The sequence below is a fragment of the Theropithecus gelada genome, chromosome 13 (assembly GCF_003255815.1).
Source record: "Theropithecus gelada isolate Dixy chromosome 13, Tgel_1.0, whole genome shotgun sequence".
Lineage (NCBI taxonomy): Eukaryota > Metazoa > Chordata > Mammalia > Primates > Cercopithecidae > Theropithecus > Theropithecus gelada.
In genome coordinates, this window is record NC_037681.1 from 44,654,881 (window position 1) to 44,667,871 (window position 12,991).

The 12,991-nt window shown below is 38.3% G+C and overlaps 1 protein-coding gene and 1 pseudogene across 6 annotated transcripts in view; one reads left to right on the plus strand and one right to left on the minus strand.

Annotated features, from left to right (window-relative positions):
• Positions 1-12,991, minus strand: part of ITSN2 (intersectin 2) — a 155,570-nt gene that overhangs the window by 113,037 nt on the left and 29,542 nt on the right. For 4 of the 6 annotated variants that reach the window (XM_025353792.1, XM_025353789.1, XM_025353786.1 and 1 more), the window contains exons 2-3: positions 9,992-10,055; positions 209-301 (exon numbers count right to left, since the gene is read on the minus strand). In XM_025353792.1, coding sequence (XP_025209577.1) covers positions 209-301; positions 9,992-10,022 — 124 coding nt within the window. In that variant the 5' untranslated portion in view covers positions 10,023-10,055. Of the gene's footprint in view, positions 1-208; positions 302-4,180; positions 4,248-9,991; positions 10,165-12,991 lie in introns of those variants that run through there. The other 2 variants (XM_025353788.1, XM_025353787.1) reach the window with 2 other exon arrangements.
• On the plus strand, positions 12,310-12,582 carry LOC112604619 (annotated as a pseudogene).

Consider the following 12,991-nt stretch of genomic DNA (forward strand, 5'->3'; position numbering starts at 1 on the left):
GGAAAAATCTTCCATATCCCAAATTCAAAACAACAAATTAAGACAGTTCCAGGAAAAATAAGAAAGTTACCATTTCTTTAATTTCTAGAATTCTGACTGATATGAATTTTATCATTTATTAACACAAATTTGATGGCAGTCAAATTAAAACTAATTCTTAGCTATCACATAAGGACCATAATTCACAAATAAAATTATAAACACAAACCTGTTATGTAACCTCCTGAAGGTTTGAGGTTATCAAACTGCCTGTCATGCTTAGTACGTTCTTCAGAGGTAATAGCCCACATGTTTGGTCCTCCTGAAACATAAGTGGAATAATCTACAGTGTATACATGAGAATGCTCAAAACACAATTCTAAAATGTAAACAGAAAACACAAGTGTTCACTTTATGACAGTATTTACTATTTGAGTGACACAAAGAGTAGAGCTGTATCATAACCATACATAGCACAGCCCTAAGGCTTTTCACTCATTTGCTCAGTTAACATCTATTGAACAAGTGCTATATAACACTCACTGGAAATGGGCATCAAGCTAAATACTGGCAATAAAAAGATGAGGAAAATATTCCCATCCTCAAGGAATTCACGCTCTAGAAAACTAACAGTACTTACAGTATTCACCTGTGAAGAATCCTAAGCGGAAATACATACTGACATAGTTTAGCCCTGAGTCCCCATCAGAACCTCATCTTGAACTGTAATCCCCACATGTCAGAGGAGAGGCCTGGTGGGAGATGACTGGATCATGGGGTGGATTTCTCCCCTGTTGTTCCTGTGATAGTGAGTGAGTTCCTCACAACAGCTGACGGTTTTAAATTGTGGCACTTCCCCCCTTGCTGCTTCTCTCTCTCTCCTGCTGCCACATTAAGATGTGCTGTGCTTCCCCTTCACCTTCCACCTTAAGTTTCCTGAGGCCTCTCCAGCCATGTGGAACTGTGAGTCAATTAAACCCTTTTTTTCATAAATTACTCAGTCTCAGGTAGTTCTTTATAGCAGTGTGAAAACAGACTAATACAGATACAAAAATAGCTGTGCCAATTCTGAGTTAGAAGCACCAAGGATGAGATGACAGGAAAGAGAACACTGAGGCCGAGCCTTGAAGCTTAGTTTGAATTTTGCCACGTGAAGAGGAGGGATAAGAACATTTCACACCGTAAGGGCACAGCATGAGAAGTCAAGGCTTGTGCAAGGTGCTGTTAAGTGCACTGAGCAGACTAATAACTAGAGTTAGTAATAATAAACAGGTAGGGTGGAATTAACTGTAAAAAGGTCTTAAATACCATCCTCAAGAGCCTGACCCATATCCTGGAAGTTATAGGCTAAGGGGTGGGGGATCACAGGAGATATACAGACCTATTGTGAAATTTCAGGATTCTACTCTGACCACTCCTGCACAAGATGCATCTTTCTAGCCCCTAATGAGAACTGCAGGCAGGCTTCGTTCATAAACCTTCCAGCTGGGCCACTGAGGTAAAATGGGATCTAGAGCAGGAATTTCCAACCCCCGGGCCACGGACTGGTACTGGTCTGTGGCCTGTTAGGAACCTGGTCACACAGAAAGAGGTGAGCGGTGGGCAAGTGAGCATTACCACCTGAGTGGCACCTCCTGTCAGATCAGTGGCAGCATTAGATTCTCACACGAGTGCAAACCCTATTGTGAACTGTGCGTGTGAGGGATCTGGGTTGCATGCTCATTATGAGAATCTAATGCCTGATGATCTGCAGTGGAACATTTTCATCCTAAAACCACCCCCCTCCCACCATCCTACCCCAAATCTGTAGAAAAATTGTCTTCCATTAAACTGGTCCCTGGTGCCAAAAAGATTGGGAACCAGTGATCTAGAGGATTCAAAGTTAATTCTGGTTAGGGTTTATGAAAATGTCCCTCTTACATCTAACTCTCCTGGATCACTAGGAAATGGTAAAGTTATAGCTCTGAAATAAGAAACCAAGGTTTAATAGCAGTAGAGAGCAACAAGAAGGCACCTGAGGAAGAAATGCCTTAGATCCCAGGAGGTATGGTATTAAGAGAGGAATTAATGATCTTTTCTCTTGTAGAACTGCCCCTGTACCCTTCTCCAAGAAAAAATGCCTTGGTATGGCTCTCCTAAATTGTAGGAAGCACCTTATGAGTCTGCCATTCCCCATCAGGAGCCTTATCAAGAGTCTATCGGGAACATCAGGAATGACCCCAGCAAATGTACCTCCCGTCCATATCACTTCCAGAGGTCTTTCCCCACCCCCAGTCTCAGTAATGGATGAATTCCACTCAGCTGGTAGTGAGGACAAACAAAACAAGTGGGACTAATTCGGGCAATCCCTCCAAAAACGACTAGACTCCATCACTCAAACTGCACTGGAAACCCTCAGACTTGCCAGTCATCCAGGAAGCTATGTTAGAGGCACTGTCAACCTGTGCCCCTCTTCTGATGTAGGTCCCACGGCAGTGGGAGTTGCGGGGGAAATAACTGTAAACATTTTCTTTCCAAGCATAACCCATGCGCACCCTTGATCTTCTACTTCTTCTGTGGAAACCATGCATTAACTTGCCTCCCTCCAAAAACACAATAATGTACATGAAGAGATCTTCAAGTGTTTAAAAAAAACACTTCCTCAGTCCTGGAAGGCAATCAGGTCAGCCTCAACTCACTGGTCAGGGCTGTTAGAGATTTACCCTAGATTTTCTTTTTTGCAGGCCAAGACAAAGTGTGTGCAATTATGAATACAACCTGCTGTACCCAGATTACTGATTCAGGCCAGGTAGAAAAGTTAAAATAAAACTTAAGGAGAGGCCGGATGTGGTGGTGCACACCTAACCCCAGTATTTTGGGAGGCTGAGGCAGGACGATCCCTTCAGCTCAGGAGTTTGAGACCAGCCTGGGCAACATAGTGAGACCCCATCTCTACATAAAACTTAAAAAATTAGCCAGGGGTAGGTGGCTCACACCTGTAATCCCAGCTACTTGGGAGGCTGAGGTAGAAGGATTGCTTGAGCCCAGGAGATTGAGGCTGCAGTGAGCAGTGATCACACCATTGTCTGGGTGACAGAACAAGACCCTGTCTCAACAACAACAAAAAACAACAATAACAACAACAATAAAAACACATTGTTTTTTAAGGAGAAAGCCACCTGGCTTTCTAAGGGAGACATTGATTATTTATAGGATTTGTTTAGCTGGGACCCTGCAGAGCACAGCTGAGAACATTGCAGGCTGAGACCAACCTGCTGCTTGGAGTCCTGTTGATCAGTCTTAATCAAATGCTGCATAAAATAAATCAGACCTAGTCCCAGCCCCTGTTTTGTCAGATTAATCAGAGTGGTCAACTTAGTTGTATGTGTACTCATGAGAAAATTTGCTAGAAGTCAAGACAATGGAGAAACAAGGGAGAGAAACTCTTGGGAGACAATTCTCCATGAGTTTCTCATGTTTCTGTACATCTTCTAAAGAAAAGGATTGGTAGCTTTTGTTCCAGACTCTCTTTGAGGATGACTGCATTGCAAATACAGGGGTTTCTTCCTGAGCTTGGGATTAGCTTTTTGTTGTCCACTCTTCCCATGTGGTTATACCAGCTCTCTGGCGGTTTCTGTAAAGTTCTGCACATCCAACACGACTAATCACCATCTATACTTCTGACTATCTTTTCAATTTATTCCATTTCTGCCAATAAGGAACCAAATATGTTTAGGTATATAAACTCATACATAATTCCTGCTTGTATTGTATAAAAATCTGCCTTACAATTTCCTAGGAATGTATATCACTGAAAAGTAGGTGCTCACTATAATTTTTAACACTAATATGGATTCAACAAATTATTCTTAGTCCTAAGTGACTGGATTAAAAAATCTATAAATATCCTCTCTTTAAGAGAAGTTTTAAGATTATAGTTAAAAATAAAGAAACAGATGTACTGAAGAACTAAGGACCTAAAATAGCTAAACCTACACACTTTCTAAATAAAGAAATACCACATATGTAGTAAAAATCCTACTTGGTTTACCAGTTTATCAGAAAATAAAATAAACCTGTCAGGATTCCTGTCACTAGGAAGGCAAGTAGTGTAGCCACAGAACTGATTTTCTATTATATGACTTCAGAAAAATGATGATGCTGATTTTAAAAACAACAAAAATGACAACAACAAAGGATGACAAAGATGGAAGCAGCTCACCTTTACTGAACCCTGACTACTGTCAGGGACTTTATATGCAGTAACTCACTAAGCCCCCAGCATTAACCTATACATTAAAGTACTATTATTATTCTCATTTTATAGGTAAGGAAACCGAAAACCCATGGTGATAAAGTAACTTGCTCAAGGTCATACAGTAAGTGACAGAGCTGAGATTAGAACCTGGGTAGCCTGACTCCAGAGCCTGCATGCTGAACTCCGCACTATACTATGTCCCAACATATATGGATAAGATGCTCATGTTCTTTGTAATTCAGATGCCACCTCTATAAACTAGGAATATTATGTAACTCCACAGGCCTGTTGTAAAGATTACATGTAATACACCTCCGTTATAACTAACACTTAATGAAACTCACTGCGTGTCAGGTACTTTTCTAAGAGCTTTACATGTACTGCTTCAAGTAAGTCTCATAAGAATCCCATGAAGTAACTAATGCTATCACTGTTTTTCAGAGAAGGAAACAGTGGTAGAGAGATATTAAATAATTTGCCCAAGGTAATAAAATTGGTAAGTGTTGAAGGCAAGACTAGAGTCTACTCAGGCTTAATTAAGAGTCTTAAACTATCTGTCTTGTTGGTAATTAAAAAGAAATACACTCACAAATATATTGTCCATTGATTTCCAACAAGATGAGAAGATAATCCAAGGTAGAAAACAGTCCTTTCAGAAAATGGTGCTGAAAGAACTGGATATCCATATGAAAAAAACAACAAAAGAATCTCAACCTTCCAGCATTTACATGAATTAACTCTCAGTGAATCACAGAACTAGATATAAAACTTCTGGAAGAAAATGTTTGTGATTTTGGATTATGCAATGACTTTTTGGAACACAAAAGGCAAAAATCATTAAAACATTTTGACAAACTGGACTTCATAAAAATCTAAAATGTCCACTCTGTTAAAGGAGGCTCTTAAGGAAAAGACAAACTACAGACTGAGAGAAAACATTTGCAAAACATATTCAATAAATATAGGTCAGCATATATATAGAACTATCCAACTCAAAAATTAGAAAATAATCCCTCCTCCAAAAAAAAGGAACAAAAGATTTGAACAGACACATCAAAGATAAACAGATGGCAAATAAGCATGTGACAAGATGCTCAATATCACTATCATCAGGGAAATGTAAATTAAAGCCACAAAAAGGTATCATTACATGTCTATTAGCATGTCTGAAAATTTAAAAACAAATTTAAAAAAAATACAGAGTGCTGATAAAGATGCCAAACAACTGCAACTCATATATGCTGGTGGGAAAGCAAATGTGACAGTCGCTTTGGAAAACAGTTTGGCAATTTCTTGTGAAGTTAAATATATATTTCCACATGACCCAACAATAGACTCTTGAGTATTAACAAAAGACTCTCGGGTAAATACCCAAGAGAAATAAAGACCTATTTCCACATAAAAACCTGTTCTCTGATGGTTATAGCAGATTTAGTCATAATCACTAAAACCTGGAAATAACCCAAATGTTCTGCACCTGAATGGCTGAACGGATAAATTGTGGTACACATTTATACAATGGAATACTACTCAGCAGTAAACAGAAGAAATGCATGCAACATTATGAATGAATCACAAAGATATTTTGCTAAGTGACAGAAGCCAGACACCAAAGGCTACATATTATGTATTCCATTTATATGACATTCAGGAAAAGGCAGAACTGTAAGGACAGAAATCTGATTAGTGGTTGCCAATCATACGTGGCTAAAGGTGGAGGTATAAGGCTACAGAGAACTTTTTAGGCGATGCAAATGTTTTATATCCTAATTTATATGACTAAACACAGTCATAGAAACTCATCAAACTGTATTACTTTAAAAGGGTGAATTATACCCCCAATAAACCCAACTTTAAAATAAACTAAAACAAAAATATAAAGCATCTAATACATGCCTGCCATATGAAGAGTGCTCCATAAATTAGTTTCCTTATTCAACCCAATCCCAGGGAACAATATAATTAAAAAGTAGTCAGAGCATTCAAATCTTTCTCAGGGAATAGCCTGAAACTAAGGCTCTTTAGTTAGAAACCTTAAGACTATTTTAAGTCTGAAGAGTTTGGTTAGGAAGGCTTAAAAGCCGCCCTAACATACACGGGTATATATCCCCAGGCAGTGATAGACTCCACTGCTGTCTTAAGACAAAACAGAGTTCTGCTGCATCACCAGTGCTCATCACAATATGATGCTGTCATATATATTACTATCTCCTCACATTTCCTTGGCTACGTGTATTCACAAGGGCTAACTCAACCCATCTGTTTATGTTTACTGCTTAGTTCCTCATGTCTCGAATCAGTAATCTGGACACCTTCATATTCATTCATTCAGTAAACATTTATGGGGTACGAAGATGAATAAAATGAACCATTGGGTTGGGTGCTTCGGAAGGCTGAGGCAGGGGATCACTTGAGCCCAGGAGTTGAGACCACCCTGGCCAACACAGTGAGACCCCATGTCTAAAAAAATTTTGTTTAAGTAGATGGTAATGGTGGCACATGTCTGTAGTCCCAGTTACTCTGGAGACTGAGACAGAAGGAATTGCTTGAGCCTGGGAGGTTGAGATTGCAGCGAGCAACGTTCATGCCACTGTACTCCAGGGTGGGTTGACAGAGCAAGACCCTGTCTCGAAAAACAAAAACAAACAAAAAAAACACCTTAAAGGAACTCACAGACTCTAATATTTTAAAGAGACTCCACCAGCCAAGAAAATCACACACAACAATCATGGTTACATATTATCATGATTAATGTAACCAAGAGAATAAAAATGTTCTAAGGCATTTTAACAAGGAATAATTTTTTAGTAGTGTTCAAATAACCTTTTAAAAACTTAATCATATTAAAACACAAAGTATTAATGCACCAAGAATTTTCTAGGAACAAAAAGATAACACTGGTCAGGTGTGAATCCAAGCACTTTGGGAGGCTAAGGTGGGAGGACTACTTGAGCTCAAGAGTTCAAGACCAGCTTGGGCAACATAGTGAGACTCCCATCTCTACAAAAAATTTAAAAATTAGCTGGGTGTGGTGGCTCACGCCTGTGGTCCCAGCTACTCAGGAGGCAGAGGCAGGAGGATTGCTTGAATCTAGCAAGTCAGGGCTGCAGTGAGCTGTGTTCATACCACTACACTCCAACCTGGGCAACAGAGTGGAGACCCTGTCTCAAAAAACCAAACACTGAAATCAGAAAACTGGGCAATACATGTAATCAAAGCCAATTTTAAAATAGTTAATTCAATCCTGGCTTTCTTATTTAGATATATCAACTAACAGAACGCTTTGACAAGGCAAAAGTTTGTTACTTTGAACTTCAAGTAAAAATCTCCCAATCCTAGTCTATATTTATCTGTAAGCCTTACTGAAGAGGCAGAAAAATCTAAGTTTGGGGGTTGATGTCTAATATATCCCTAAAAAGCTAACAAACTTTTACAGTATCTAATAATCATGTTAGAAATACATTAAAATTCTATCCACTTCCCCCAACTCATAACTGATATTGAAAATATGGGATTTTCATAAACATTTCTGTTGCTTATTCTCATCTCACCTGCTGGCTCTTTCAAACAAGTTCTTATAGTCAGTGAAGAAAAAAAAGTTCACATTAACAGAACATCTACTATAGGCTAGATCTCATCCAGTAAGTAGTCTCATCTCTGTTTTTACACACACACACACATCTATACATACACACATACACACACACATATACATTCACACACAGGCATACTTACAGACAACTCCCAATAGCAATGGGCATCAAAAAAATTTAACAATCTATGTCAGGATTACTAGAGGAGCAAAGTTTTGTACTATACATGAATGCTGCTCTCCAGTAACATCTTAAATCCTGAACTGAACTTAAATTAAATATGTCTAAGTTATCGTCAATCTTCTAAGTAGGAAGGTAACACAGTCTACACATGCAATTAATTCTTCAGAAGTTTAAAAAAAATTATTATCTGTATGTCTATATAGCACTTCTAAACACATTTTCCAATATTTTAGATGATTATTCACATAATCATTCTTTTGTTATTGAATATTTCACTTGTTCTCAATGTTATATTTTGTATAATGCAATGAACTGCAAAGTAGATATATAAATGTTTATGGAATGGAAGAAGCAGAATAAAGAAGGACCGGGACTGTACCGCTTTATGTTCATTTTGCTTATAAACCTGATTAATATGTTGCCTGAAGTTTACAATTCAACTGTTTAGTGCAAATTCCTTTGTATGGGGCATAAAAATGCTCAAACTTGAGTAGAGCATGTTACTACTACAATTACTGCCCTACTTTTAAACTTACATATATCACTCATTATGGAAAAATTATTTAATTATTAAAAATTGTCTGTGGCATCAATCTTTATAATCCCACACCATTTTCCCAATAGGAGCAATACTCACATTAATCCTTAAATAATAGGTTGAAAAGGTAAAACACAAAACAATAAAATCTTTACTTCAAGTCTATCCTTAAATGACACAGGATCTTATCACGCATTAGAATTTGATTCTACCTTTTATACAAATAATTCACTTCTCCAAGATTTTCCTAAATCCTGAGGCATAAAACTTTAGATATACAACATGTATTTTTGTTATTAATGTAATGATTTGGTCCTATGTCTGAAAACAAGTTTAAAAAACAACTGATTAACACTAGATGGTAATATCAAAACAGAACAGCTTCATGAAGATGGTGGAATGGTGATTCTTCCCTCCTTTTTTTTAATGCTTTAATATTACTGTTTTCAATTTAAATAATAAAGAATTATTGAGTTTATTCTCTATTTCCTGATACTTATCTACAATTAGCTAATACAATTTACCATAAAATTAAGAACTCAGTATCTAGATTTCTTTAGCGATTTAAAAATATAATGCATTTTTTTCAATTAATTATAAATGACAAACACAGTAACAATACCTATTAAGGGTAGTTAATTAGTATTTGGGGAAAGAATTAAAGCTACAATCAGAACAAAACTTTAAACATTTTTCATTATTGAAATTACGTAAGCATTTTCTTTTTCCTTTTCTTTTTTTTGTTTTTGAGATGGAGTCTCACTCTTTCCCAGGCTCACTGCAACCGCCACCTCCCAGGTAGTTCAAGTGATTCTCCTGCCTCAACCTCCCAAGTAGCTGGGATTACAGGTGCCCATGACCACGCTTGGCTAGTTTTTGTATTTTCAGTAGAGATGGGGTTTCACCATGTTGACCAGGCTGGTCTTGAACTCCTGACCTAAAGTGATCTGCCTGCCTCAGCCTCACAAAGTACTGGAATTACAGGCATGAGCCACTGCACCCAGCCAGCACTTTCTTTTAAAATGTTTCATATTAAACAATTATGTATGCAGGCATACGTAATCTTATCTAAAGGGAAAACGTAATCTTACATAAATATTACTAAGTTAATATTTATTGGCTTCATCGGTTTACGATCATCTTATGCCATCAAAATACCTTTAATATTCACCTTATAGCACTCTGCTTTTTGTCATCCAGTTTTATGCATCAAACACAATACACCTTTTGGTTATTCCTAACTGCTCAATGGCAAACACACATTCCAGAATACAGTCATGGGATTTATGACATAATATTCTTACAGAAGATATATGCAGTGTTCCAAAATATTTTCAACAAGAATACTTCAAGTTTTGTATTTATAAGCTTAAGGAAAATTATCTACATGAATATTTTAAACCTCTACCAAAAAAAAAAAAAATCATAACCTCATCTTGCCACAAGCACAAAGCTGCTTACCATTCATAGCTGTGGGAAACTGAGCCATCATGGTCCTGAGTTTTCCTTGCTAGCTCTCGGCCATCTGCAACATAAAAATATTGTGCCATTGGTAATACAACAAGGGCAGATCACAGCTTAGTGCACCCGCTAAGCAGTAGGAATGTCTGTCCCCTTCAGCTCACACTTCCAACAGAAAACAATGCAGAGCTTCTGCTGCTGCTGAACAGGCAGAATTCACATTTGAGGAAGGGTAAGAGATTCTGTTGGGTAATCACGCTGCCTTAATACAGAAAAACAGTCACATATTCAATAGCAGATACTGAATAAAGAAACCCTTGGCATGAACCAACATTCTTGTAGAAATTAATTTGGGAAAGAAGAAAATAAATCAACTGTATAAACTAAGTATGTAAAAATAACATGGAAATCCTTTTTTTTTTTTGAAACAGTCTCACTCTGTCACCCAGGCTGGAGGGCAGTGGTGTAATCTCAGCTCACTGCAACCTCTGCCTCCTGGGTTCAAGCAATTCTCATACCTTGGCCACCTGACTAGCTGGGACTACAGGAATGCTACACCATGCCTGGCTAATTTTTGTGTTTTTAGTAGGGATAGGGTTTTGCCAGGTTTACCAGAATGGTCTCAAACTCCTGGCCTCAAGTGACCCGCCCACATCAGCCTCCCAAAGTGCTGAGATAACAGGCGTGAGCCACTGCACCCAGCCCATACTATCATTTTTTTAAAACTCCCAAACAAGAAAATTATTCAAAATAAATGTAGCACAGCTGTTTAAGTGAGCTCAAGGGGTTTATAAAAGAGTCTAAAAGTAATTACTAAAACACATACATAATTATTAAAATACATAATAACTAAATGTGTTTGGCAAGCACTCTAAGAGAAGGGACTTTGGAAATTCACAGCTCTGGGTTCAAACCCAGCTCTGCTATTCTCCCATCTATGACCATGGAAAAGTTATTTAACCTTTTTTGAGACTCAGATTACTCATCTATAAAAAATACTCTGCAGAAGTATTTTTTAAAGTGTTAAACATAATCCATTAAACCGCCTGCCACATAGGGTATTCAACAAATGGCTGCTATTTTGCAAACATCCAGAAAAGGAGAGTGCAATATCATTCTGAACTCTGAATTCATTATTCAGCTGTCAATAAATTCAAAATTTGTTTCATGAATATTTTTCTGAGTTTTTTTTTTTTCCTTGAGACGGAGTCTCGCTCTGTCACCTAGGCTGGAGTGCAGAGGCACAATCTCGGCTCACTGCAACCTCACCTCCCAGGTTCAAGTAATTCTCCAGCCTCAGCCTCCTGAGTAGCTGGGTCTACAGGCGCACATCACCATATGCCCGGCTAATTTTTGTTTGTTTGTTTGTTTTAGTAGAGCCAAGGTTTTACCATGTTGGCCAGGCTAGTCTTGAACTCCTAAGCTCAAGTGATTTGCTTCCCTCAGCCACCCAAAGTGTTGGGATTACAGGCCACTGCGTCCAGCCTGTTCCACAAATTTTGAGAATAAGGACCAGTTAGGAAGTGAAGGCCTAGCAAATTTACTGCAATGCACTTAGTAATTAAAACCATGGATCATAATATTACAGGAAAACTCTACTCTATTAAAAGATCATGCTGCATCTCATATATTTACCCAAATCATTTAAATATTTATATTTTTAGAAGCCTAAGAAAAATATTTGCACAGCCATTTTAAACAAAGAAGGCATTAAGTAGTATATACATCATGGTCAACATTTGTCACCATTTTATAGCTAGCTTAAAAATGAACACAGAAGGAAGTCCCATAAATCAAGTTATGACTACAACTTCCTCAAATACAGAAATACTGCAAACAAATATAACATTTTTACTTCTTCAATTTTAAATCATAAGTAATGTTAACTCAAAATAAGCTATATGCCTGAAAACAAACTATCTACTTAACAGATATGCAGTAGCAAGGGCCTTTATTAGTTTTCTGTGGCTGAGACCATTTTAAAATGTGGGAGAAAACCCACTATTGCAAATAATGCATTTTCTAACTCTGTATAATAGCATGTGAATTACTAAAGATGGCTCTAACAACAGAAAAACCAATGAGGAATGGGATCCCATGGACACAAGGCCTCAATCAGTTGGGATCTAGGTCTAAAACTTACAAATCATCTGTCTAGAACCATTTGTTGGTCATCACGTATTCTGCGAATACAAAAGAATGCCAAATAGAGAGCAGTATGAAGAAGAAGAGGCGAGAACGAACCCCGGACCAACCAAAGCCTGCATGCCACTGCCCCCTGTGCCAGGCGCTTACCTCCCACCACCGTCGCCACCACCATGCCCAAGAGAAAGGGTGAAGGGGATGCCGAAGGAGATAAAGCCAAGGTGAAGAACGAACCACAGAGAAGATCCATGAGGTTGTCTGCTAAACCTGCTCCTCCAAAGCCAGAGCCCAAGCCTGAAAAGACCCCTGCAAAGAAGGGAGAGAAGGTACCCAAAGGGAAAAAGGGAAAAGCTGATGCTGGCAAGGAGGGGAATAACCTTGCAGAAAATGGAGATGCCAAAACAGACGGGGCACTGAAAGCTGAAAGTGTTGGAGATGCCAAGTGAAGTGTGTGCATTTTTTATAACTGTGTACTTCTGGTGACTGTACAGTTTGAAATACTATTTTTTATCAAGTTTATAAAAATGCAGAATTTTGTTTTACTTTTTTTTTTTTTTTTTGAGATGAATTCTCACTCTGTCGCCCAGGCTAGAGTGCAGTGGCGTGATCTTAGTTCACTGCAACCTCAGTCTCCTGAGTAGCTGGGATTACAGGCAGGCACCACCACGCCCGGCTAATTTTTGTATTTTTAGTAGAGATGGGGTTTCACCATGTTGGTCAGGCTTGTCTCGAACTCCTGACCTTGGGTGATCCACCTGCCTCAGCCTCCCAAAGTGCTGAGATTACAGGTGTGAGCCACTGTGCCTGGCCACATTTTTTTTTTTTTTTTTTTTTTTTTTTTTTGGTGGGGGGGTT